The 27,265-nt window shown below is 39.4% G+C and overlaps 1 protein-coding gene across 2 annotated transcripts in view; it reads left to right on the forward strand.

The window, feature by feature from the left end:
- NKAIN3 (sodium/potassium transporting ATPase interacting 3) overlaps positions 1-27,265 on the forward strand; it is a 309,732-nt gene that overhangs the window by 202,522 nt on the left and 79,945 nt on the right. For both annotated transcript variants that reach the window (XM_042461189.1, XM_042461188.1), the window contains exon 4: positions 21,658-21,855. In XM_042461189.1, coding sequence (XP_042317123.1) covers positions 21,658-21,855 — 198 coding nt within the window. The remainder of the gene's footprint in view (positions 1-21,657; positions 21,856-27,265) is intronic.

A 27,265-nucleotide genomic window follows, 5' to 3' on the forward strand; every position in this document is an offset into this window, starting at 1 on the left:
CTTACAATGTTAAAAGAATACACCATATATACAAAATACCCCCCCCCCCCCCCCCCCCCACAAAAAATAAACAATTTAAGGTTAAAATTGTATGACCAAATTGGCTTACTCACCTTTGCCTTTGTTTTAGTGTGAGAAGATATGTGGAGAGCCAGCAACGGGATGAGAGGACAGTCAATCCATTTAGCTTTTGTCTTACCTGGGGCCTTCATATGACTTTGAGTCTATGTTGTTTTCCCTTGGAAAAATCTCCTGGTGTCCCAAAGGTCATTATGACTTCTTAAGAATATGTTTGGCTCCAGATGTGAAAATATGGAAGCCCCAAATATAATGCAGGATATGTTAGGTGTGTTACCAGGTGCTTATAATCTCCACTCTTTTCTTGCCCTTTCCCACACTTGGCCTTCTGCGAGTTTCACCTGGAGTCTCCTTGTGTTTCTGTCTTGTTTACATTGTTTTCTCTTCCTTCAGAGCCATGATCCAGGATGCTCTGTTCAGAACATTATAGAAACATTACTGAAACATAAAATTTAAAGATGTTATTTTTAAAAAAAAAAACTGTATATGCTTTAATAAATAATAATAATAATAAAATCTTTATTTATAGCCCGCCTTTCCATAGATCAAGGCAGGTTACAGTATACTGAAGTGTACAATTACACCACATAATACACTACACAATGAAAACAGCATTAAAATTCGATAAAACTACAAATAATAACATCCAAGCTAGCACAAAATACAACAGCAGTGAAGGGAGAGCAGAAATTACATTGGGGACACTAGGGGAAAGCCTGCTGGAAAAGGAAGGTTTTTAACCCCTTCCTTAATAGGTCGAGGGAGGTGGCCGAGCAGAGCTCGCCGGGAAGCGAGTTCCAGAGCTGTGGGGCCGAGATGGAGAAGGCCCTCTGTGATGTTGTTGAATATTTTGCATCTGGAACTCTCAATAGTTGCTTCCCAGCCAATCTGAGTGTGCGGTGTGGATTATATGGAGAGAGGCGGTCCTCCAAGTACCCTGGGCCCAAGCCATTTAGGGCTTTATAGGTAATAACCAACACCTTGTATTGCGCTCGGAAGCGAATGGGCAGCCAATGTAGATCTTTAAGGACAGGTGTTATATGACCGGCCCTGGAAGATTCAGTGACCAGTCTTGCTGCCATGTTCTGAACCAATTGTAGCTTCCGAGTATGGTACAAGGGTTGCCCCATGTAGAGCACATTACAGAAGTCCAACCGAGAGGTTACCAGAGCATGTACCACCGTTTCAAGGTCCCCCCGGCCCAGGTAAGGTCGCAACTGGCGTATCAGCCGAAGCTGATAACAGGTGCTCCTGACTGTCGCATCCACCTGAGATGTAAGGTGGAGCAACGAGTCCAGGAGCACCCCCAGACTGCGAACGGAGTCCTTCAAGGGGAGCGTGACCCCATTTAGGACAGGTGGACAAACATCCATCTCCAGGCCTGGTGAACCTATCACGGGCACTTCCGTTTTCTCTGGATTCAAACTGGGTCTGTTTTCCCTCATCCAGCCCATTACTGACTCCAGACAGGCATCTAGAGGAGAGATGCCATCCCTGGTCACTGCATCAGTCGGAGACACAGAGAAACATATTTGGGTGTCATCAGCGTACTGATAACACTGCGCCCCGTGTCTCTGGATGATCTCTCCCAGCGGTTTCATGTAAATGTTGAATAGCATGGGAGACAGAATGGCTCCTTGAGGGACACCAGGTGTAAGTGCCCTCTTATCGGAGCACACGTCCCCCAGCTGCACCATCTGGAATCTACCCGAGAGGTAGGAACAGAACCACTGGAGCGCAGTGCCCCCGATTCCTAACTCCCCCAGGCGTTCCAGAAGGATATCATGGTCAATGGTATCGAAAGCCGCTGAGATGTCGAAGAGCACTAACAGGGACACGCTACCCCTGTCCATGCCCAGACGGAGATCATCGACCAGGGCAACCATGGCAGTCTCAACTCCATAGCCCGCCCGGAACCCGGTTTGAAATGGGTCTAGAAAATCAGTATCATCCAAGACCGATTGAAGCTGGATTGCAACTGCCCTCTCGATCACCTTCCCCAAAAAAGGTAGTAGCGAAACAGGCCGATAATTATTATGCATCAGGGGGTCTAGGGAGGGCTTTTTTAGCAGCAGTTTTACTATGGTCAATTTTAAGCTGGATGGAAAAAGCTCCAAAACTGCCATCTGCCGGCCTGAGAGGGAGTTCGCCAGGCAAGTCCAGCTCCATCAGGACTAAGCCTGAAGGAAGGAGACTCCGTCCTCCACAACTGCCATCTGCCGGCCTGAGAGGGAGTTCGCCAGGCAAGTCCAGTTCCATCAGGACTAGCCAGGAAGAAGGAAAAGCCCTCCCTCCAATCCATCTGCCTTGGTCCAGGCCTTAGAGGGAGAGAAGAACCACTGGACCTCATCCCCTTTCCCTCCATCATTCCCTTCTCCTTTTGTTTCATGTCTTTTAGATTGTAAGCCTGAGGGCAGGGAACTGTCTGATTAAAAATAATATTGTAAGCCGCCCTGAGAGCCATTAGGGCTGAAGGGTGGGATATAAATACCTAAATAAATAAATAAATAAATAAAAAAGCCCTTCCCTGAATGATGCATTAATTATGCGGTGCAACATGGTGGTTACAACCGCTCCCCCCTGAGCCGCTAACCACGAGGGACAGGGATCGAGAGAGCAAGTTGTCTTCCTAACGTTTCTAAGGATCTTGTCCACTTCCTCAGTACTTACAGACTCAAAATGATCCAGTACAATTGAGTCCACGGAAGATCTGGAGACCTCTACTCTGGTTCCTGAACAAATACTGGCGTCGAGATCAGCCCTTATCCGAGAGGTTTTATCCATGAAGAAGTTGTTAAATTCGTCGCAGCAGGCCTTGGATGGTTCCAAAATAGAGTTCAGGGAGGAGGGGAGCTGAGTAAGCTCCCTCACTACCCTGAACAGCTCTGCCGGACACGACTCCACGGACGCGATACGCGCAGCATAGAAGGAGTTCTTTGCTGCGCTTATCGCCACTCCATAGTCCTCCAAAAGAGAATCTAGGAGTGCCTTGTCGGATATGTCCTGATGTCTCCGCCATTTGCGCTCTAGTCGTCGCAGAACCCGCTTCCTTGCCCGGAGATCTTCCGTGTACCAGGGCTGTTTTTTGGAAGCAGGTCTGAGAGGACGCTTGGGAGCAATACTGTGTATAGCCCTGGAGAGATCGGTGTCCCAGATGGTAGTCAGGGCATCAACAGAATCGCCATCAGTTCCAACCATATACCCCTCTAGGGCTTCTTGGAACCTTTTGGGTTCCATCAGCCTTCGAGGGTGGACCATCCTAATGGGTCCACCACCCCCGGGAGGGATCTGGGTGGATGCCTTGATTTTAGCCTCTACCAGGAAATGATCCGTCCATGACAAGGCGGAAATATTTGTTACTTCCGCCCATGGAGTCTCCATATCCATGGAAAAGACCATATCGAGCGTATTAGCAGCAGAATGCGTAGGCCCCATGACCAATTGAGACAGGCCCATGGCAGTCATGGTATCCATGAACTTCCGAGCCGCACCTGATGGACTGTGGCTGGCCATGAAGGGGATGTTGAGGTCCCCCAGGACAAGAAGCCTAGGGGACTCCAACACCAGCTCCGAGACCAGCTGAGTCAGCTCGGCCAGGGAGTCTGTTAGCGCACGGGGTGGCCGGTAGACCAACAGAATCCCCAAACTGTCTCTGGCCTTCAGGGTCAGGTAGATACACTCGATATAGGTAGTTTGCCGAACATGGTTCCTGGATAGGGAAAGGGTGTTCTTATGAATCAAGGCAACTCCCCCCCCCCCCCCCGCCACCTACACCGGGTCTGGTCCTTAACTGAGAGTAACCGACAGGAAGGGCCTGTGCCCACACAGCTCTCACCTTCAGGCCCCAGGCCAGGTCTCAGTAATGCAAGCCAGGTTGCAGCTCTTATCATCTAATAGATCGTAAATTATGTGGGCTCTTATTTTTGACAGACCTGGCATTGCACCAGGAGCCGGTTTGTGGTACAGTTGGACTGACCCTCAGATCTTTTTGGTTAGGAGAGTGGATGGAAGGAGAGATAGATATTACGCATCAATCTCGCCTTCCCTTATAACGCAATTCCACTGTCAAACTGCCACTGAGCTCCAATTTTTAAGTTTATTGGACTTGAATACTAGTATTTATGTATTTAAGACCTTATAATTGTACTCAGTGATGGGTGTGCAAATCAAGATTTTAAGGTTTCTTAGTACCTGATTTTAAGTTGGAAAGCGAATTCCTACATGTTATTGTATTTTTCCCCCATTGCACAAATCAGGCACCCACAGAATTATGGAAATTACGAGGGGGAAATAGTAATATGATTGATTCTGTTCCGATCCCATTACAATGCTCTTCCCTGCTGTATAATTTTGATTGTTTTATCTTGTATTAATGGCCTTAAAGTATGGCTTTAACAATTTCCCCATGAGAAATGTGTTTTGAAGACTTATTTTTTGGAGCTGGAAGGACTTCAGTCATCATTTTACAATTAGTTCTTTAGCAAGGAGATGTCACGGAGGATGAGAGATCATAGCTTTCATTAAGCGAGGATTAAGAGCTGGGAAATTAAACTTCATTTTTGCTTATTTACATAGTGCAACTTCATTTATTTAACCAACACTCAAAATAAGCAGTTCAGATTAACAAGAGAACAGTGTATACAAGATTGCACTGGTACAGCACTGCCTGTTTAACAAAGGACACGTATGAAAGTCAAGTGCAAACATCTATTTTATCTGGTGCTGGCAAATGCTGCCACTTGAAAACTTCCATTTTCAAAGCACAGTCCCAAAATAAATTTATTTATTTAAAGAGAGGATTAATAAATAATAACATAATTTATTGGAATTTATCAACTACTTTTATAAGCATTTTTTTCTTTTCTTTTATCAGATCCCAGACCCAGTTTCATCACTAGGGTTGCTGTCACCCAGTGCAGTAACTCATGATGTCACCTCCCCCATTGACCTCCTCCCATTCCACACCATGTAGAATCTTTAGTAATGTGTTCTGTACTAATGTTACATAAATTACATAAATTATAATAAATATCCCACAGATCATTGAATGTAACGGTAACAGATGTGACATAAGCAACTAGCAAAATTTAAATTATACCTTTAGATTACAATATCACGCACACAGACTAACTGTATTTACATGTACATAATTTCATGTGGTTAAAATGAAAATTTGGCAAGATGTGAAGTTGTTAAAGCAAATTAAAAAAAACTGCCATGGCAGTTAAATAGGAATCATAGCAATTATGTAATGCGTAAAGTCCTCTGGACACCCAAACATAGCTCTACCTAGAGCAAGTTGGTCCGAAATAGACGGGCCAAAAGCGCCGGCTATGGCCTGATCCAGATGATACATGCCCCCGGATCAGGCCAAAGCAGTGCCACAGCTACCTAAGGTGGCCCAAACCTAGCCGCAAAAGGAGTGCAAAAGAAGCACTCCTTGCTGGTGGTCCATTGTGGTCTCGGGACCACACTGAATGGGGAGCGATTGGGGTGAGAGCAGCCTCTGGCTTCTCCTTTTGCCCCAACTGCTCGACCCCCTTGTCATGGATGGCTTGCCAATTTAGACAGAATCAGCAGAGGTCAGAGCTGACACAGTAGAATAAATTATACAAATGTACTCTGTACCGCCTAACTACTTAGTAATCCAGGGATAGTATAGGTCAGGTAACACTCCCAGGTTAAAACCTGATCTTTCAGTGGGAGCGGCACCCCTTGCAGAAAAAGCTAAATCCTACTCTCAAAGCTATGTTGACAAATCGTACCCCCATGTTGTCAAGATTCAGGTTTTTTTCCACCCTCATTCATACCATTATCAAACTCAGGCAATATGGGGGGGGGGGGGTTTGAGGTGTTTATTAGGTGACAAGGAACAACATTGTTTATTTTGTGATTCACCTTGATCCACCAGAAAAGGCAGGCTAAAAATAAATTATTATTATTATTATTATTATTATTATTATTATTATTATTATTATTAGAATGTAGTGTTACCAGTATATTGATAAGAGCTCCCTCCAAAAATCTGGATGGCCTTTCCAAGCAGCTTCATATAGAAAAGCATAAAGGATGCCACAAGCTGAAGACAGTGGCTCTCACAGGATTATCTTCTGTACACAACCTGATAGGGAAGACTGGAGTTATTTAAGTACAAGTGCCACTAATGCCAAATCCTGCTGTAAGAAGTATACCATATTGGATGGTATTGAAAGCTATCAAGAGGTCCAGGCAATGTGGCAATGCTTCTCTGTTGCTACCTCAGTAATATAGAAGTGTATTTTGAGGGTGTTTATGCATATGCATGTCTCCTCCTGCATTAAAAATAATTAATTAATATAGCAGTTAATTTGTGGTGTTGTTTCTAAAACTTTTGATCAGAAATGCAAATTTCAAAGATAGTACTGTCTGTCACATTATGTTTCTTCTGTTTAACAATGCAGTACCTTAGTAATTACAGTGTACTAATGGATGAAATGATACCTTTACAAGTAGATAATTACCTCTTACTCTGAATCCTCTGCAAATCAACATTATCATAACAATTGCAGGTTAGATAGCAAATTAATTATTGCAGACATTGAGCTTGTGTAAAAGGAGTGGAACAAAGAAACATACCAAAACTGGAATTGAACTAGTGTGCTGCTTCATATAATGTGACTACTGTATGAAACCAGTGTGGAGGAGAGAATCTGTGATCCCAACATATTGCACAGGAAAATCTCCATGATTAGCCAGGTGCATTGGTCCCTGGCACTTCCAAATTAAGACTGATGTCCCACTTTAAGATTAAAGGCAGCAGAGAAATAATCCTCATCATAGTAGGTTCCCAGTTCTGCTGAGTATCATCTACTGTCATCATCTTCAATAGCAACTCCTCTCCAGAACTAGTGAGCCATGTCAGTGATTGTCTGTCAATTCATGGGCAGCTCATGAATAGTGAATCATCCTATAACTGCTTTATTGCACAGGAGCTCTGTCAGTGCCAAGCCTCTGGGTAGACAGGATCCATCACCAGGAGAGATCTCATTCAATTTAGAAAAGACAAAGGAGACGTGGTGGTAAAAAATCAAGAGGAGATTTGCTGTCTTCAGATCAGTGAATCTAGTAGTTTCCTCTGCATCCATCATTATGGATGAAAAACCTTTGTGGAATCCTTACCATGCCTCCTAGGAAATCTTTCCATATCACCACTAGTCCACCTGCCTTAGAGAAGAGTGGAGTTGGACTGTCTTGATTCCCTCTGTTTCTTCAAAAGCTTTTCAATAAACATCCAAATCTCTAGCCAAATTTAGATTGGTGAACTCAGATCTTATCTCACTGCAGAAATAATGCAGTTTGACACCACTTCAACTGCCATGGCTCAATGCAATGGAATTCTGAGAATTGTCATAGCACCACAGCTCTCTGTCAGAGCAAGCTAAATATCTTAGAAAACTGCAAATCCCAGAATTCCACAGCACAGAGTCTTGGCAGTTAAAGTAGTGTCAAATTCCATTATTTCTGCAGTGCAAATTATGCCCAAGTCTCCAATAAAGGGAGGTTCTCTTACATAATGCCTGAATGACCAATCACCACCTCATATCTCCGGTCCATAATCCTGGCACTCTCACATGGTAGGATGCCAGCAGGATCACTTTTTTCCCTGCCACATAATCTTAGGGAGCATCCTTTCCTACAGTCTCTATGTCAAAAGATAGTTTAGTAATACAGAGGTCCCTCCATATTCACTGGAGTTAGGGGTAAGGGATCCCCATGAATGTTGAAAAAACACAAAATAAAAACTATTATTTTTACCTAAGAGAACATCTCTCTAGGAATCTCTAGAGCCTCCAGTTCAACTCTGTGGTCAACATCTGCCACAGGTTGAGCATAGAGTCATGCTGGAGGATGTACAAAATACCTAGAAAAGTATTTTCTCTAGGAATGTCTAAGCTTAAGCACAGCTTTGTCATCATTTGACCAAATTACACTGGAGGACATAGAGATTCCTAGACAAAACCGAAATAATGAAATCCGCAAAAGTCAAAGCCACAAATGTGGAAGGCCAACTGTAATGCCAAGATTTTCAACAATCTTACTGTTTAAATCTGAGTCAGAGATCTTGCCAGAACCTGGGAAAATGTTTTCATTCTATTATAATTCCCAGAATCCCATTGTTCACATAGCCACTGACCATGCTGGGTGAGATATTCTGTGGGCTGTCATCCAAACAAGTAACTTTTCCTAGCTCTGGATCTTACACAAGTCCTTCTACTGAGATATTAAGGGCAATTTATCCTGCAATAATTCGTTATTCCAAAGCAATAGCTCATGCCCCTTCTTCTAAACTGGTATGTTTGTCAGCTCCCTAATGCCCATCTGTGACCTGTAGAAGCCAGCCAGGACTGACAGCTGAACTCAAAAGACAAGGCTGTACCTGCAGTCAAAATCCAGAGTGACAATGAACCTGACAGAGCCAAGGTTTGTTTTTTCTTAGTTGTACAGCCATATTTCAGTGGAAGAGTGAAAGCACAATCTCTGCAGATTTAGGTTGACCTTATGTATAATAGCTTGGAATAATTTTATGCAGAAGTGAAAGACAGGGGTTAGACCTGCTTCATTATAATTCATACTACAGCAAGAATTATAGAACCCAAAGGATCTTTTCACTCAGATGAATGTAGTGTAAGATATTGGTTAGAAGACATTAAGTCATTCCAAAAGTACAGCTGCCCCTAAGCTACTGACTGCTTTATGAGGGCAAATTACTTTAAAGTCATTGCTTACAGTCTATGGGAACTTTCTAACCAATCAATCATCCTGTAACAATTGATAAGTGATGATTACACTTGACTGATCTATTTCTCTATTACTTAAGCAATTTTATAATGGCCAGTTGTTTATGATGACTTACCCAGCAGCTAGCCAATATTCCTTTCTGCAATGTTGAATTAACAAAATTAATGTTCCTTAGAAAGCCAACACCAACACCTTCTGCAATAGTAAAATCAGAGGATTATCCACATTCATTTGTGTGATCTTCCAAATGTTTTTCACAAAACTGGCTTCATCCTCATAATGGGGATGGTGCTAGTAAAGGGGAGCAGGGCATGCTGCTACATGTTTCCTACAGATTGGCTTCCCATAGACAGCGGGCTGATCTCTGTACAGGCAGTGTGAACAGAACGCTGGACTGCATAGGCCTTTGGTCTGATCCACCATGATTCTTCTTACACTCTAACTCCAGTGTAATATTAGCAGAGGAAAATACGTGCTAATGGAATTCAGTTGGTTTTTTCAGTTGTGTAAGCAGGAACACACTTGTTCTCATGTACCTAGTGGAGCAACTGGTTCTGCAACCCATTATGCAACTAGAAAATGCATTCCCTCTCCAGAATGAGGTGGCCACAAGCAAAATGTTGTCTGCAATAGTGGAATGACGCTGTTGAATATTGACCTATGTTCTTATGATATATAATTATAGTAAATCAGTTTCATTACAAGACGTAAGGCCAATTCCATGTGTAGTCCACTATTCTGTCCAAAATGTACAAGAACAATAAATTTCCATTCTTGACTCCTACAGGGCCGTAAACGTGCGTTGAGAGACATATTATCTCTGATCTTGGAGATAGCATATATCCTTCATGACAAGTAACCATTGATAGTTTTATCCTCCTTGAATCCTTTAATAGAGCTGTGCAATCTGCATACCAGTGTACAGCAAGCACATTATATTTCAGAATGAAGTGATTTTAGTGAACAGTGACTCATGAGTTTTTGCTGCTGTTCTTAATGTTTTATCTGACTGGATATTGCTAGGCTGTTCCTTGTTTTCAATAATTGTGTTATATTGTTTTACTGTATCATAGGTGTATCATTATTGGATTTTAAAATAACCTTATCTCTTCGGCTGCCTTGAATTTTTGGGAAATGCAGAATATAGATGTTTTAAATCAATAATAAAATACTATACAAATGTACTATGTAATTAGAGATGTGCTGGTGTGTATATATAACATGATAATTGCTTTTGTCTCCTGGCATCCAAGTTCTAGTTGTTGTGACAAAAGGTGTGATAGAAATCAAATAAATAAATTGGTAATGGACTGAATAGAACTTAATAAGTTGAAGAGTAACCCTAACAAGGCAGAGATGGCCATGGTCTATGAGGAGAACAAATCCATACACCTAAAGGGATATTACTTCCATTTGTTGAACATGTTCAAAAGATAAAGATATCTAGAAAGATGAGCAGTGATAATGTTTAGTAGTTTTCACCATTTTGGAAATTTACTTTCCAGCCAGAATTAAAGTGCTAGTTATGAGCTTTATAGCCATATATTTTTGAGAACCAACATGTTGTAGCAGTTTGAGTGTTAGTCTAGGATTCTGAAAAACCAAGATTCTAAACCCCACTCAGCCACAGAAACCCAGATGGGTGACCTTGGATAAATCACACTTTCCCAGGCATAGAGAAAGGCAGTGACAAACCTCTGAATAAATCTTTCCAAGAAAACTCAAGTATAAGTCCCCCTTAGGGTAACTGTAAGTTGAAAATGAGTTGAAAGCAAATAACAGCAACAACTGGTTGCTACTCAAGCTACTCAAAGGAGGTGGGGGGGAGGTTCATGCTCCTATTCCCTGTAATGAGAAAACCACCTTATCCTAGCCCTGTTGGTCTTCAGGAACAGCATGAAAAGTTTTTCAGGTATCTTGGATTGTAACTAATTTTAGAAGTTTTTGGTAAGCAATAGCCAGAAAAAGAATCACAAAACAGTGTATTTCTTGCATGGTTTCGCAACAAAATTTGGTTACTCTATATGCTTCTTTCTGAAGAAGCTCTATGCTTATTTATTCTGTAATCTTTCATTAATTATTAACATATACTACTCTACTTGGTTATAACACTGAAGTCATGGCACTGATGTCACTTAGTTAACTATGATGCTACAATAGGTAGTTTGTTTTGTTAGTGTGTTTTTTCTTTTGTGCTCCTATGTCTTTCCAAGATAAAACAGTTGGCTTGTAAATCAGAACAAGTACTACTGTTCCAGAATTTCATTCTCCATAATCCACAAACAATGATATTCTTAATGTATTCTTGTGCAATCACTCAGTGTTGTGAGATGGCCACACTGTTGAAATGTTTTGTTTCTTGTTCTGTCCTTCTGTCTTTTAAATCCATTTTCCTTCTAATAAGGTTTTAGCTTCTTTTATCTGTCATTTCAAACTTCCAGTGCATTGATACATATCAGTATCCTTTTGATCATCTGACAGAGTTTATTCTGGCAGAATTTATTCTGCTACCATTTTCACATACACTGGCTAGTTCATACTTTCCTCATTGCTTTCTCTAAAAATCTTAGTATTTGTCAGCAACATTCTGTAACTGAAATGTGTGGGATTGCATTCTAACAGAAAAATAGGCTATGAGAAAAGGGATGGCATCCAGTGGTTCTTGTCTCCCACAGCAAAGGAAATTGTAAGTGCAGAACTGAAAACATTCAATGCATTGATGGAAACTAGTGAGCTGATTTACATTAGCCTAATTTCTGACCAGGTCTGATACCTGCACATGCAAAATCGTTGTCGAATACAAATGGTAAACCACGTCCCCTAATGCAAAGTTTGTAATACAAAGTGCAGATCAGCATCATGACCACACCTGTTCTATCTGATTTCAGAAACTGGACAGAGTTAGTTAGTACTTGGATAAGCATTTGAAACTAAAAATGGCAAAGACGTAATTGCTTATTTTTCCTCCAAAGGTTTCTTCACAATGTAAGTTCTCTATTGCTGCTAATAATGAATGTTCCCTTCTACTCTGTGGAAGAAAACATGTTGTCTTGGTCTTATTTTTTTACTGCTTCTCATCTTTTGTTCCTCACATTGAACTGTCTTGCTCCTCACACTGAACTGCATCTAGGTCATGTCACTTTTCTCTTTAAAACACTACCAGAAGCAGACCTTTTGTACCTGTGTCCTCTACAAAGACCTGGACATTTCTTATCTTGGTTATTTTAATCTCCTCCTGACAAGTTTTCTGTAAACTCATCTTATTTTTCTTGTTTCTGTTCAATATTCTGCTGTTAAGATTATCTTTCTGGCTCATTGTTTTGGCCATGTCACTCCACTTTGGACATTCTTTCATCAGTTGTCTATAATCTTTTAAAGACCAACATGACTGAGCTTCCCCACCCAACCTTTATTTCTTCTTATTGCCCTTCACACAATCCTCATTCTGTGACCTCAGTGTTTAATGATCTCCTCCTCATGAGATTGCCTTCACCTTTCCCCTTGTGTTTCTCCATGTTCTTGAAATTGTCTTCCCAAATGCTGAGCATTGCTCCTTTTAAAATCTCAGTTAAAGATAAAGTCCTAAAACTTTGGACTTTCACTTAAATTTGTGCATATAGATTACCCTACGTATTTGGACAATCTGTGTGTGTGTGTGTGTTTCTACCTCCTCCTCCTCCTCCTCCTCCTCCTCTCTCTCTCTCTCTCTCTCTTGCTTATATACCTTTGACAGTTTTGTTTTATTTTGTATTGCATCATGTACACATTAATGTATTATAGAACTAAATAATTTGCTTAGTTATATGTCTCTTCTCTGTTCCCTTTGCTCTCACAGTCACAAATCTGTTTACCCTGGAATGGAGCCGCCCCTGAACGGGCTGTTTGTACAGTCCCACAATTTCAAACACTTTGCTTTAACTTTATTTTGATTTAATGTAGATTGTGGGCTGCCTTGTGTTCTATATTGGGAGAAATGTGGGATATAAGTAAATAGACTAAACAGACAGACAGACAGATATTAGGAATCTTTTATCTCCAGACAGAGTTATAAGGAATCTGCCTAAAATCCTAGAGACCTCTGGAGCTAATGAGTAGATAACAATGAACTAGATGCATACAAGATCTCACTCACTACTTCATATGTTCTTAATGTGTGGCTTAAAAACTTAGTAGGATGTGTATTTTAATCCATTAAAAGTAAATAAGGACTTTGGGTCAGTAAAACAAAATCGTTCTACAATAATTAAATGGTGGTAAGGGATAAGATCTTCCATTTTCTTACCATCTGAAACAATTGTCATACTGTTAGTCTCCAAACTAATGATTAGTCCTGAGATGAATTTCAGGATCAGAATAACCCTTCTTTCAGCCATCCCCTTGCTTTTGTTCTTCAGTTTAAAACAAGGATTGCATCAGGTACTTTCAAAGTATCTGCTCTTCTTTTCTAACATCTGTATTAATTACCCTTTGTGAGTCACGCCTATTTGTTTGACATAAGGTAATTGGAAAATCAGAGTGTCTAAAGGATTGTTAAAGAGTAAAATCAGAAGTCAATTGGATAGTGTCATTAATCCTTATACTTTGGAGTAACTGTTCACTTAGAACAGGGTACCATTTAATACCAGCTGATTATTTTTGTGACAAGATAAATTAGAAATAGTAAAGTCTTTCTTCCCAGTTCACTAACTTGAATAGCACTTTCTGCTTTATTCCATTTTATTATCTCTCTGATCTTCACTACAAAGTGGTACAGATTTAATAAATTTTAATTCCTCTTTGCTGGCCCCTGAAACAAAGTATAAACCTGGTAGTTAATAAATATTGAAATTTTCCCTATCCATATTGACTAACTGGCATACTTGTCATCAGTGTTTAAGTACATTTTACTCCAATTTTTTTTTAAAAAATCTTGATTGAAATATATTTTATTTTATGTGTGGTCACAGCAATATTCATTGGCCTTCCATAGGGCTTTAACAAATGTAAGGATTATGTAAAAAATGGGGATATTGGCAACTGGGTTTTAGAACAAGGAAAAGCTGTGGTTCAAAGCAGTCCTATGGTACAGACTGTCTCTCCAGACCAGCTGAGTTCAGTGCCATGATACATGTAACAGGGCAAAATTAGAATTGCACTTTTTGTTTTGGTTTCTTTTCTGGCACACGCTTCAGAGGTAATTGCACCAACTTTTCCTCCCTCCCTTCTTGCCAATTTTTTTTTCGTGTGTGTGTGTGTGTCTTTCCACTTCTCAAAAGGAGTTATTGGTGGATAAAGATTACATAATATTTTAAGTTTTTTGTTTATGGTTTTTTTTAAAGAAGAAGCTGAGCTCACTGTCCAAATATGAGAAGACATTATTTACTGGATGCCTCTAAAAACAACACACAAAAAATAAAAATGGAAGATGAAGAGATACATATTCTTGTATGTCCCCTGGCTCTTACTGAGTACATACGACAAAACCAATCTTATTTTATTTTTAATGGCAGTTGTGTACAATGGTTTAGTAACTCAGGGTTTGTACAGATCATCCCACTTTTGAAAAATAATCAAACACAGTGACCATACAGTATCTGTTGGCTGTTTCCCTTCCAGGTTGAATCTCTTATAGAGTTTCAGGAATTGAATTTTATAAGCATTCAGAATTGCTGTTGTTCAGTGTAATTGTGATAAATGGTCTGCACTTCGAAACCTGTAAGGTAGGACAAGCTGCAAGGCACCATTTGTATATATGGATAGTGATAAACCACCATCATCTACATATAATAACTTATGTTCAGCATACACAAGAAACCAAGCTGATTCCCTTATGGAGAAGGATTAGCTTCTTGTTCATAGCTTTCTTTTTACTCTTAAATTAATGTGTTCCTACTAAGCAGTTTGGCACAGGGTCAGCACTGATTGGTGTCCATCTGGATTGGTAGGGAAAGGTGTCAAAGAAGCTAAACTATTTCTTCTTAGAAGAAGAGAGAAATTTAGAAGTAGACAGTTATTTTAAAAATAAAATGAACACACATCTCATTGGCTGACTAAACCTATTGGGATTCTAAGACTAAATAATCAACACGGCTTTCAGGGAGGAAGCAGGGAGGGACCCTTTCATATTAAACAATAACACTTCTTCATACAATTATTCTTCTTTAACTTTCATGGTTTAATGCTATGGAATCCTGAGATTTATAATTTAATAGGGCAGGATTATAAAATTCTGAGCCAGTGATCTCTCTCTCTCTCTCTCTCTCTGTGTGTGTGTGTGTGTGTGTGCGCGCGCGTGCGCCAAGTACAGTCTGCCCTTCATATGTGCAGGGAATCTGTTCTGGACCCCACTACAGATAAGGAAAAATGCAGGACCTCTAGTCCCAATGCCCTTAATGGTGGGCACAATGTGCATGTGGCCACTAACATGGTTGCATGCAGAAACACCCAATGAAAGTAATGGAGCTTGCCATCTGTGAATGCTTAAATCTATGGATGGCAAGCCCATGGACATCAAGAGTCCACTCTAACTTGTGAATTTATGGTGACCCCCATGAATTTCAGAGATTTTTCTTAGGCAAGGAAAATTTCCCTGTTCCTTCCTCTGAAATACATTTCACAGCACCTAGTATTCATTGGTAATTTCCCATCCAAGTACTAACCAGGGCTGATGCTGCTTAGCTTCCAAGATCAGATAGGATCTGGTATCTTCAGAGTGTGATCTCTAGTACCTTCTTAAATTAAAACTCCCAGCATTGCATAGGATGTAGCCTTGGCAATTAAAGTGGAATCATAGTACTGTATTTTTGTTGCAGGAAAGGGCCCTTAAATCTTCCTGGAACAGCTTTGTTGCTTCTTGCTTATCTAATAATAATAATAATAATAATAATAATATAAAATTTTATTTCTATTTCCCACCTCTCCCAATGGATCAAAGCAGGATTACAAGCATAAAACCACAATAACATCTAAATTACTATAAAATATCATCATTTAAAAATACAATTCAAGACAATAAAAACATCAACTAACATGCAGTATTACAGCCAAAAGTAGGATTTCCTTTAGGTTCCACATAGAAGATTGGGTGAGTAAGCCCGCCAGAAGAGATCCGTTTTTAGTGCCTTCCTAAAGGCATCTAAGGTGGTAATAAGACGGATCTCTTCTGGCAAGTTGTTCCATAACGTAAGGGCTATGGCTGTATACGCTCTGTGAGAAGTTGTTGTTAATCTGGTTTTTGAGTATTCTAATACATTCTTCCCAGATGTTCTGAGAGTGCAGGGGAGATTGTGTAGGAAGAGGCATTCCCTCAAGTAACTCGGGCCCAAGCCATGTAGGGTTTTAAAGGTAATAACCAACACTTTGTATTGCACTCGGAAGCTAATTGGGAGCCAATGAAGGGATTTTAGAACTGATGTTATGTGGTCTGACCTAGATGTTCCAGTGACCAGTCTGGCTGCCACATTTTGAACTAGCTGAAGCTTCCGAACTTGGTACACAGGTAGCCCTATGTAAAGCGCATTACAGAAATCAAGATGAGAGATTACCAGTGCATGTACCACTGTTTCAAGGTCTTTTCAGTCCAGGTAGGGACACAGTTGGCATATCAGCCAAAGCTAGTACCAAGCACTCCTGGCCATCACATCCACTTGAGATGATAACTGTAGAGATGAGTCCAGGAGTACTCCCAAACTGCGAACTTTGTCCTAGACCCCGTCCAGGGCTGGTTGACAAATCTCCATCCCTGGACTTGGGGTACCTATCACAAGTACCTCCATTTTCTCTGTATTCAGCTTGAGCTTGTTTTCCCTCATCCAGCCCATTACTGACCCTAGGCAGGCATCCAGAGGAGAGATGCCGTCCTTAGTCACTGTAACAGTCGGAGGCATGGAGAGATAAATCTGGGTGTCATCAGCATACTGATAACACCACAACCCATGTCTCCGGATGATCTCTCCCAACGGCTTCATGTAAATGTTAAATAGCATGGGGGATAGAATGGGCCCCGGGGGACGCCAAATGTCAGCTCTCTCTTAGAACAAATATTTATTTAAAGAAAACACTGGAAGGATTTTTTTAAAAAAAAAAACTTGGAAGAGAGGCTCATAGCTAAATCTATTCAATATATTTCATGGTGGCACTTTCAAGTTGAAACATTTTCTGGTATAGTTATCACCAAGACAGTGGCTATCGGTGATAGTGGTGAATTTTAGGCACAAATCACACATTTCCTTCCAGGAAGAAAAAATGAATGAATGAATGAATGAATGAATGCTGTAATTCCCTGTCAGCACACCAGTTCCGCAAGTTTTCTTCTTCACTGAGGCCAATCGTTCTATAATGTTAATGGGTTATAACTGCCCTTTCAGAACTGAGCCACCTCAAAGTGCATCACCAGTAGGGAAAACTCACCAAAATATATCCTTTTGAGGAAAATCCATTGTATTTTGCTCTGGTGAGGACTGCAGCTATGCTTACAGTCAACAAGAAAGCTTGAGCAAGATGTCAGATCACCTCATCATCATCATTACTACTAATAAAAAAGCTTTATATTGACCCAGCCTTGGATTACTGGCACCAGTACAACACTGGTGGCTATTTAATTTTTGTGTGAGACATTTTGACAAAGTATCAAAAATTACATGGGGGGGGGGATAATTGTATGTAACTACATAAATGTATGTACTACCATCTCCCACCTACAAATCAGTATAGTGGTAAGACCAATTGTTTTATTGTTGTGTGCCTGCCAATAATTTCCCACTTATGGTGACCCTAAAGCAAACCTATCACAAGGTTTTCTTGGAGAAGTGGTTCAGAAGGGTTTGCCTTTCCCTTCCTCTGAGGCTAAAAGAATGTGACTTGCCCAAGGTCACCCAGTGGGTTTCCAAGATTGAGCAGGAATTTGAACCATAAATCAGAAATGACTTGAAGGCACACAACAGCAACAACGATTAACACAAAGTGCTGTTTTGTGGGGCATCAGTTTCTCCTGGACTCCAGCATTTCCATTTCCTCTTCTTCTGCTTCTGCAGTTGGAGCATAAACTTGGATTATTGTTATATTGGATGGTTTTCCCCAAAGTCTTTTTGATATGATTCGTTGAGACTTTGTATTATATCCTTTGACATATTATGTTACCTCTCCCCTTACTATTGTTGCCACCCTATTTCTTCTCAGATATTCATTTCTTGTATAAAACACTGTGTGATTATCTGTCTGAAAATGTCCCATTCCTGTCCAATTTAACTCATTCACCCCAGGTATTGCAATATTTAGATGTTCTTTTTACTATGTCTAGCTTCCCCTGATTCAGAATTCTTACATTTGATGTCCCTGTAATATTGTTATATTATAACAAAGTGGCATAGTGGTTTGAGAGTTGGACTGTCACCCTGGAGACCAGGGTTTGATTTCCAGCTTGGCCAGGAAACCCACTGAGTTACCTTAGGCCAGTCACACTCTCTCAGCCACAGGTGAAGGCATTGGCAAACCTCCTCTGAACAAATATTGCTAAGAAAACCCCACAATCAGTTTGCCTTAGGGTTGTCATAAGTTGGAAACGACTGGAAGGCATACAACAACAACAATAATGATGTGCAGCTTTGGACTTTCCTTTCACCTCTGAGCACATCAACAGCTGAATGACATTTCAGCTTGAGTCCAGTTGTGTCATTACCACAGTACTATTCATAGTTGTCCTTTGTCCCACCTTCCAACCTGTCTGACATAGGAGTAGCAGTACTGCTACCATCAGCATAGACCCTTGCTTTACAGGAACATGCAATCCCACCAGAGTCAGAGAAGTCTAGTGCCTCTCCAGACTACACACCTCTTCACCAAAGTGCCATTTGTACACCAATACCTCTTTGGCCCCAAACCCATACATATAGTTGAAACTTGGAAAAGCTACTTTCCTGGACTACTTTTCACAGAATGCCATAACCAGCTTGTGTGTTCCTTTATTCTGGCTAATAGGTAGCTTGTGCTCGGCTGTAATTAGATCTGCTGGGAGCACATGTAATTGTAAGGAACCTTACTGAACCTTACAGTTGGGAAATCAAATATTAATTCAGAAGTGTTGTGTATGATATCTGTACCTAATAATTTATAACAAATGTTTATTACAATGGTAGAGAAGCTTCAGCTCTCAAGATGTTTTTGACTTCTCAGAAGCCCAAGTTGTCATGGATGATGGTCAAGGATTTTGAGGACTGAGGTTTAAAACATCTAGAGGACCAAACATTGAGAACCATTTTTTCTTTAGCATTAATACTGTTCAGGTAAAATAGATATTAGCATTATCAGTGCTCCTGACATACTATGGTTGTACAATAAAGTAATCACAATCATTATTAAGTTCTAAGTATTTTAATGGCTATTACTCTTCACTGCATGCTTAAGTAATTTTTCAACTTTGTTTTAAGCCACTCAGAAAGTTATCTTTAAACATATGTACATTTGTTTACATTAGTAGTTATTATTAAAATTTTGTGTGCTGTGTGTTTTTAACCTAGTTAAAAATGCAACTGTCATCTGAAACTGGTAGGAAGGGCTTTACTATTTGACAATTCAGTCATACTTATTTCAGTGTAAAGCTCCAGACTGCTGTAGAACTTGCTTCCAAATTAAATGTGTTCAAGAATGTAGCTATAATATGATTTTTATTTCCTCTGAGGACTTTCAGATTTATTTCTCATTAGTTGTGAATAGATTGCTGATGAATTATTAGGTTTCTTTCCCATTTCATAAGAGTTTTTTTTATCAGTCTGTATTACTGGCCACTTGTATATTAACATTCATCAGGAAGAATAGCCATGATTATTCTTTCTGATACATTTTAATTGAAATTGTAAAAGCTGTAACTTTTTCTATGACAAGATATTCTGTAACCAATATGGATGTAGGACAATGCCGTTGACATAATTACCATAATCTATTTAATATCACTGAGGAATATTATAAAGTAAAGGTTCATAAGAAATGGAAATGGATAAACAGAGAATATATGTTTTTAAAAGGAGGTGTAGGAAGCATGTACTTTATTAGTAGGGATGCAAAGAAAATTCAAAAATAGTTTTTGTTTTGTTTTTGTTTTTTAAAAAGAGTGTTGTTTTTTTTAATGTTGAGAGACCCCCAATGAAATGAATCCTGGACTAGTGAGAATCTTCACTGTTCAGGACTTACTGTATGCAAAATTTGCACATGATTGTTGTGTGCAGAGAACAGCATTTCATTGGGTTCCCCCCCCCCACGTGCTTTTCATAAACTAATAATTACAAGGCATTCCTTGGAGTTCAGGTGTTTCATTCAGTTCAGGACATTGTGGCTCAATTTATAACCATTCTTTTTTTAAAGTAAATGAATGAAATTTTACATCCCTTCTCTAGAAGGGTGATTCCATAATCATGGATCATGCAGTGATGGTGAATTCTTCATTTCTGTGTTGCTATTTGTATATGGTTGTGTGGATACTCAGTAAACAATTGGAGTTTTAAGAGCAGTTTGATCTCCAACTTCTCAGTGCTAATGACACAATGAGAGAAGAGAGGTGTTCTGCATTGCTGATGGCACTATAGTGCCCTATTAAGTGATGAGGCTCTAATGAGTCAATCTATCATTCTAATGAACCCAACTGAGCTGAACACTTTGCTACTGAAGGGTTCTTTCTCTTTGATGGGCTTTGTTCCATCTGATCACTGTCATTGTCATCATCGTTGCATTATAGCATTTAGATAACATCTTTGACACATGGGATGGGACACTCTACCGAATGTGTGGAATGTCATCTCATAAGGTGAAGGTGAGAAAGTAAGGTGAGAGTGCATAGATATGTAAAACATTACATCCATAGAACAGGTGGCAAAGAAGGAGAGAAGTGAAACAACCATGAAGGGATGAGGAGCAAAGTGGTGACACTTTGGAAAATATGAGGATGCCTACCAGATGTTAAAGAAAAAGTGTTTGAGGAAACAAAAGTAAAAGGGGAAGTTTGTAGGTCTCTGTTCTAAAGGGTAGCTTCACTCCTGATTAAATGTTTCCTCTTATTAAAAATAAATAAACCTAATAAATAAAAAAAAACTAAAAACAACTTGTAAGGAAATAACCCAAAGGCTATTCCACTAGAAAATTGTCAATGAAAATGTATTTCCCACCCTGCCTTCATTTTTCAGCATTTCAGCATAACATGGTACAATGTTCCATCTGCACTGAGGTTAATGCTAACCATAATTATCTTTTCATTACTGCATGAAATGGGAGACTGAAATTGATTTGTAAACCCTTCTTAACACAAACCATGGCTGGTGTTAAGTATGGTGCAGATATAACGCTATGTAATGTTTAGTGCTGGAAAGAGTAAGGAATGTTGTGAATTTCTGTAACAATCTCAATTTCTTATGAGAGAGCACAACATTAGTCTGCACTGGGCCATTATGGTCATTAAAATGAAACAAAAGTAGTGGGATTTTTTCTCATTTTGGGAAAAATACCCATTTTAATGGAATTATAAAATAGAATTATAAAATTTAGAAATCCGAAAACAGAGGAAGATGTTCAGATCATGGCTCATTTTAGTGATTGTTTTGTTTACAAGCTTGAGGAAGGGGATAAAATAGCAATTAGGCTTATGTTATCTTGGATGCCAGTACCAAAAAAGGAAGTCTTGCCTTGCTTTACAGGGAAGTCTTGTCCTTTAACACTGTAGTGTGTTATATCAAGTGGAATAACTTTTTAATAGAACTTTCTTACACTAACGTATGCTAGTTAAATAGCAGCTGGATTGTAACAAAAACATGTCATCTTTTCTCTCTCTTTATTTGCTAGGAAACTGATCTCATGACCTTTAACATCTCAATGCATCGATCCTGGTGGCGAGAGCATGGACCAGGCTGCATACGAAAAGTAGTGCGTCCTTCAGCTCCTGGGATCTTAGATGATTTTTCCTATGTCTCTGTGACAGGCTGCATCATTGACTTCCAGTACCTAGAGGTCATTCACAGTGCTATCCAAATACTACTTTCTGTAAGTACCTACCTGTTGATTTAAATCTAGATTAAACAATTCCTATGTTGCCTTCTTGTACAGTATATACATGCATACAGTACATACATCTTTTTGTTGATTTCCTTTTAGTCTTTACCCAACAACGTACATACATACATACATATATTAATTCAAGGCAAAATGTCACAGGTGAAATGTATAAAAAAGGTATTTTGCATTCATAATTTTGGTACTGAAAATGCTGTATTCTAAAAGATTATGCCAACATTTCAACAGAATTCAACAATGTTTAATTTTGTGTATCTTCTTGTTGCTTTCTTTTCATGACAACATATTTTCAAGTTGGTTATACAAAAAGGAAACATTATGTACTTGGGTGGTTTTTATCCCCCCTGGTTATATGACCAATATTTGGGAGCAAGAGAAATATTTCTCTTGTTTTTATTTTATTTCTCAGTGCCAAGTTGTCTTTTGGCTCCTATGCACATGTTTCCTAGTCTGCATTTTGATGTTTTCAGGAAAACTTATTTTGCCTAGAGGATAAATGTAAATTAATCAGTAGACGACACTGGAGAACTTATTCATGATTGTCTGAGTGTGAAATGTGCATGTACAGCTACACAAATTCTCAAATCCTTATTCATTCATGCAAACTGATATTTTATCATGCATCTACCAAAGTGCATATACCAGTATTTCTTACATATATGCATCACATTTTGACACATTGGCATTAATTTCATTAGAGACTGTAGACAGCTGTTCTAAGAATAAACCTTTAATTAGGAATGGAAAAGAAGAATCTTTCATCAGCTGTAGGAAAACCTCCTGAGGAAGATGTAACTTAATGTAGCTGAATTCAAAGATACAGTCATGTTAGTCTGTAGAATCAGAGATGCAGAGAGATCTTGTAGCACCTTTGAGACTAACTGAAAGAAAGACGTTGGCAGCATGAACTTTCATAGACTAAGGTCTACTTCTTCAGATATATGTGCATCTGAGGAAGTAGACTTTAATCTACCAAAGCTCATGCTGCCAACTTCTTTCTTTCATTTATTCTCAAAGGTGCTGCAAGATCTCTCTACATCTCTCAACGTAGCTGGTAAAGCCTGATATGTGGGTGAGAGTAGTATCAAAATCAAGTTTGAAGAAAATTATGAGCTCTTAGAGGTATTATAGAAAAGTAAGTGATAGACCTGATCATCAAGTGAGACCTGATGTGAGTCATCAACTGAGATTTTACATATTTTGTATGGATGAGAGATGCTATTGTTATTCATGACTACAAATCTCAACCATGGGAAGTAAAATGTTTAGTTACACAGAGGCAAGAATCCTATTAGAATTTCTGATTAGATCCATTGGATCAGCTCTTCAGTATTTAATCAACACCTATGTAAATACCATTGGCTCAGTAGATCTACTCCAGTTGGAACAACCAAGAAAATTTATAACACTAAACTGCATTCTTACTGTGAGTGTATTGAAGAGTTCATTCAGATACTGTTCAATCAATATTTTTTCTAGTATTCCTCTTATCCCTCTCCCGGTTTACAGTGCACCCGCACCATAGGCAGGCATTTCATATGTGGCTTCCTACTTAAGCGGAAGCTGTATAATGGGAGAATGAATGGCATGTGCGCCCATGGCGCACACACTCTCCCACACCACAAGCATAAGCTGTCAGGACAGTGTGGCACACTTGGCCTGGAAATGACATGGATGTGACCACTAGATGGAACTGGAATAGAGGTAACCACAGTTCAAGTGGCAGGTGTGCATGAGTCAACATTTGGGAGCTGTGCATCATGGGACATCTGATGCAACATGCACAGTAGGTGAAGTCAGTCAAGGGGTGCATCATGGGAAATGGTATGATGCAACCTGCCCTGGGGATGAAACCAGCAAGGTTTCATTGGTGGCAAGACACCACATGACTTCACACAAGACAACCAATAAAAGGGAGATGGTGATTATCTCTGGTGTTGGGTTGTTGTAGTAGGTGACTGGCGAAGCACTTTGTCTATTTGTAGATAGAGCTGTGAGTATCCAGATGGCTATCTGGTACTCTGTGCGATACTGTAAATAGCTTGGAACAAGTGAATTAAAGCCCTCTTCTTTGAGTGAGAGCCTTGCTGTCCAGCAGTGTTTATTTGTGAAAGCTGGGAGCTCAAGGCTGGTGAGCCTGTGTGGGAGGAATTTTTCCTTCTCTGCTGAAGCCTTTGCGGACGTCTCTCCAGGAGCCTTCCCGTGGCATTCTGCCTGTGTGGATCAACTCTGCACGTGGTCGTAGTGGACACAGTGCGTCTCTCTATGCCCCAACAAAAACCCCATTCAATTGAATGGGACTTCAGCTTACATGTTTTTTGGCTTATGAGGGGGGGTCCAGAACGGATCCCCTGTATAAGCCAAGGGACCACTGTATTTTAAAAACCTGGGCCATTTGCAAAAAGAAAGGAGGATTAAAAGGATCATATAAACTGTAATGATAAGGAAAATATTACGAGTTGAGCCCATTTAGAATGTGTAACCATTTTCTGTGTACAACATGGCTGCTCATAGTGCCTTATTAAGCAAATTAGTATGAATAATTATGTCAATATGGAAGTGAAATCACAGAAACAAGAATGAGCAAAAAGACCCAATGAGCTTTTTCAATTACCCAGAAATAGGTTATTTGCCAGGGAAAGTTCCTAAGCATCGTGTAAAAGTAATTAGCTTTGATTTATCATTAATATATGTCCATTAATATGATCAGAGGTTTGAGTAGACTGTGCATTAGTCTCTTTGGCCCTTTAGAGTCTCTGATCTGAACAAACTTACTACCTAAATTAACCCCTTACTTAAATACATTTTAGAAGTCCTTGGAATATAGACTATTGACTTAATTGCACAGGAATCATACAGAGAGCTTCTGATACTTGCCTGAATAAATATGTAATTCCCCTCTTATCAGACAGTCTTGTTTCTCACAGGTGCAGTTTTGCATACATGCATTTTTACTATTCAAAGACACATTGAACAAAGCTGGTCAAAAACAGGCTTTTTATACATGACGGGGAGCCAAAGGATTTGTTTCTTCTCTAGCAGAATATAATTTTTTAGGACAATACAGGTCATTCATAGATGATGTTGGAAGAGTTTTCCAAAAATCAGTCAGTGTTTTATTTTCATGCATAGTTCTGGTCACAAGGAAAATGGATGTCCTATCAAAACAAGAGGCACACTCCATGCAAACTCCATCATTCAGATTCTGTGGATGTCTCTACCTTCTAGACACAGAAAATTCCCCCCTATTCACTTTTTCTTCATCACACTTAATTTAACACCTCTTTCATGCATCCTCTTATGCATTCCCCTCCACCTAGCTAAATAGCGCAAAGAACTGCAGCCTTTCATCAAAGAGAAGTTGCTCCTGTGCCCATTTTGCTGTCTTTGGTATTATTATCTAGTCATCTTATATATGAAAATACTGATTGCAGACAAGTATGCCAAGAGGTTTAGTATTCTAAATTAAGGCAGCATACCTAACCACTCAAGGTTGAAATGTGATTAAGTATCCAAAGCAGACTGTGTAATCAGAAGTTGTGAGAAGAATTCCTTTTAGGGGTAAAGGAAAATGGGGAAAAAAGCAAGAAGCAGAAAGTAGGAATAAATGGTGGTTCTTACAGTGGAGGGGTGTGAACTATGGGGTCTCACAGGGGTGTTGGTACCAGGTTTTTTTTTAATGCACATAACTGTTCTGGATGTAGGGATCAATAGTGAGGTGGCCAAGTTTACTGATGACACTAAATCATTTAGAGCAGTGAGGGGGGGGAGATGATTATGTACTCCAAAACCATCACTCCAAACTGGGAGAAAAGCCAGTTTAGGAGTTAGTACATGAGATTCGGTGAGCAAGTATAAAGTGATGCACATTGGGCCATATACAGGCAGAAATGGTATTGGATAGAATTAGAAAAAAATCTGAAAATAGATCTGCCAGTATCTTACTGTATTATCTTTACAACAAGTCCATAGTGGAATCACATCTGGCAACTGTGTCAACAGGATGTTGGATTTGACAGGGCTTCTTCATAGCTTTATCTTCTTGTGTAGGAGGCATGTCTTTGTTTCTGTTATAACAGATAAATTAATGCATTTAACTATGAATGCATGTAAATGTTATTTTCTTCAATTTTGTCATGTTTCTCTTGGGAGTGCTTAAAACAGATCTTTACAATTAAGTAAACTTGTAAATACAGTGGACCCTTGTTATACGCTGGAGTTTGGTTCCAAGATCCCCCACTGATAACAAAATCAGTGGATGCTCAAGTCCCATTAAATATACTGTAATGGCATAGCAAAATGGTGTCCCTTATAAAAAAATGGAAAATCAAGGTTTGATATTTGAAATTTATAACTCTTTTTTTAACATTTTCAAACCGTGGATGCTTGAATCCATGTATAAAAAATCTGTGTATAAGAAGGGCCGACTGTATAAGGAAATTCATAAACAAATTATTTTCTAAAATTGTTATTGTCAAGACTATGTGAGGTATATAACATAAACATATTGACATGACTAGAGACAAATATGATGAGATATGCAAGCCTGTGTCTCATCTTTGCACCCACTCCCCACATTGTTTTGCTTGGAGCTTAATCTTAAATGAGTAATTTAAATTATGTAGTTAGAACATAATTTATTTTTCTAAAGCTTAAGCAATGTAGCAAGCATTTTAATAATGTTGCAAAAATGTCATTAGTGTAACAAATACCAATGGTTCACCTTATTCCATACACAGAATAGGAAAGTGAGACAATTTTGTAGGAAGCTACTTTTATATTCTTAAACTAATGTACTGTGATAATTTCTGAGGTTTGGTTGCATCAGCAATTTGTTGCTTCTTTCTGAAAATAATTTTACAAGCAATTTGCTTGTATCCTCATTGAACTTTTTTTTTCTTGTGGACTATGCTATGCCACTATTCTTGGAATTTGAACTGATCTGTTTAGGTATGTGGTAGAAATGTGGTTTTTAATTAGATTTTGTCAGGTCTGGGCTGTAGAGAGCAATATACGTGTGCTAGAAGCCAGGGCCCTGGGCCAAACCAGCAGTCAGGAGTCAGAACAGAAAAATACACCAAAAGACAGCCTGGCCAAAAAGACTTAATTAAGCAACCGTGCAAACAATTTGCCATTTCTTGCCTATCTGATCCAGAAGCACCAATGACAATGATTCATGCACTGGTAATCTTGGGCTTTCCTTAGACTGGTTCGGAGACTGTAATTAGGTAGAATGCGGCACCTAAGCTAGCAAGTAGGGATTTGCATGATGCACATAGTGCTGAAAGCCCTGCATCACATACAGCAGCTACCAAACCAGTGTCAATAAATTACTTTTACTTATATACCCTTAAACAGCTCCTTGCTTGAAAGATTACCT

The sequence above is a fragment of the Sceloporus undulatus genome, chromosome 4, assembly GCF_019175285.1.
Source record: "Sceloporus undulatus isolate JIND9_A2432 ecotype Alabama chromosome 4, SceUnd_v1.1, whole genome shotgun sequence".
In the NCBI taxonomy this organism is placed as follows: domain Eukaryota; kingdom Metazoa; phylum Chordata; class Lepidosauria; order Squamata; family Phrynosomatidae; genus Sceloporus; species Sceloporus undulatus.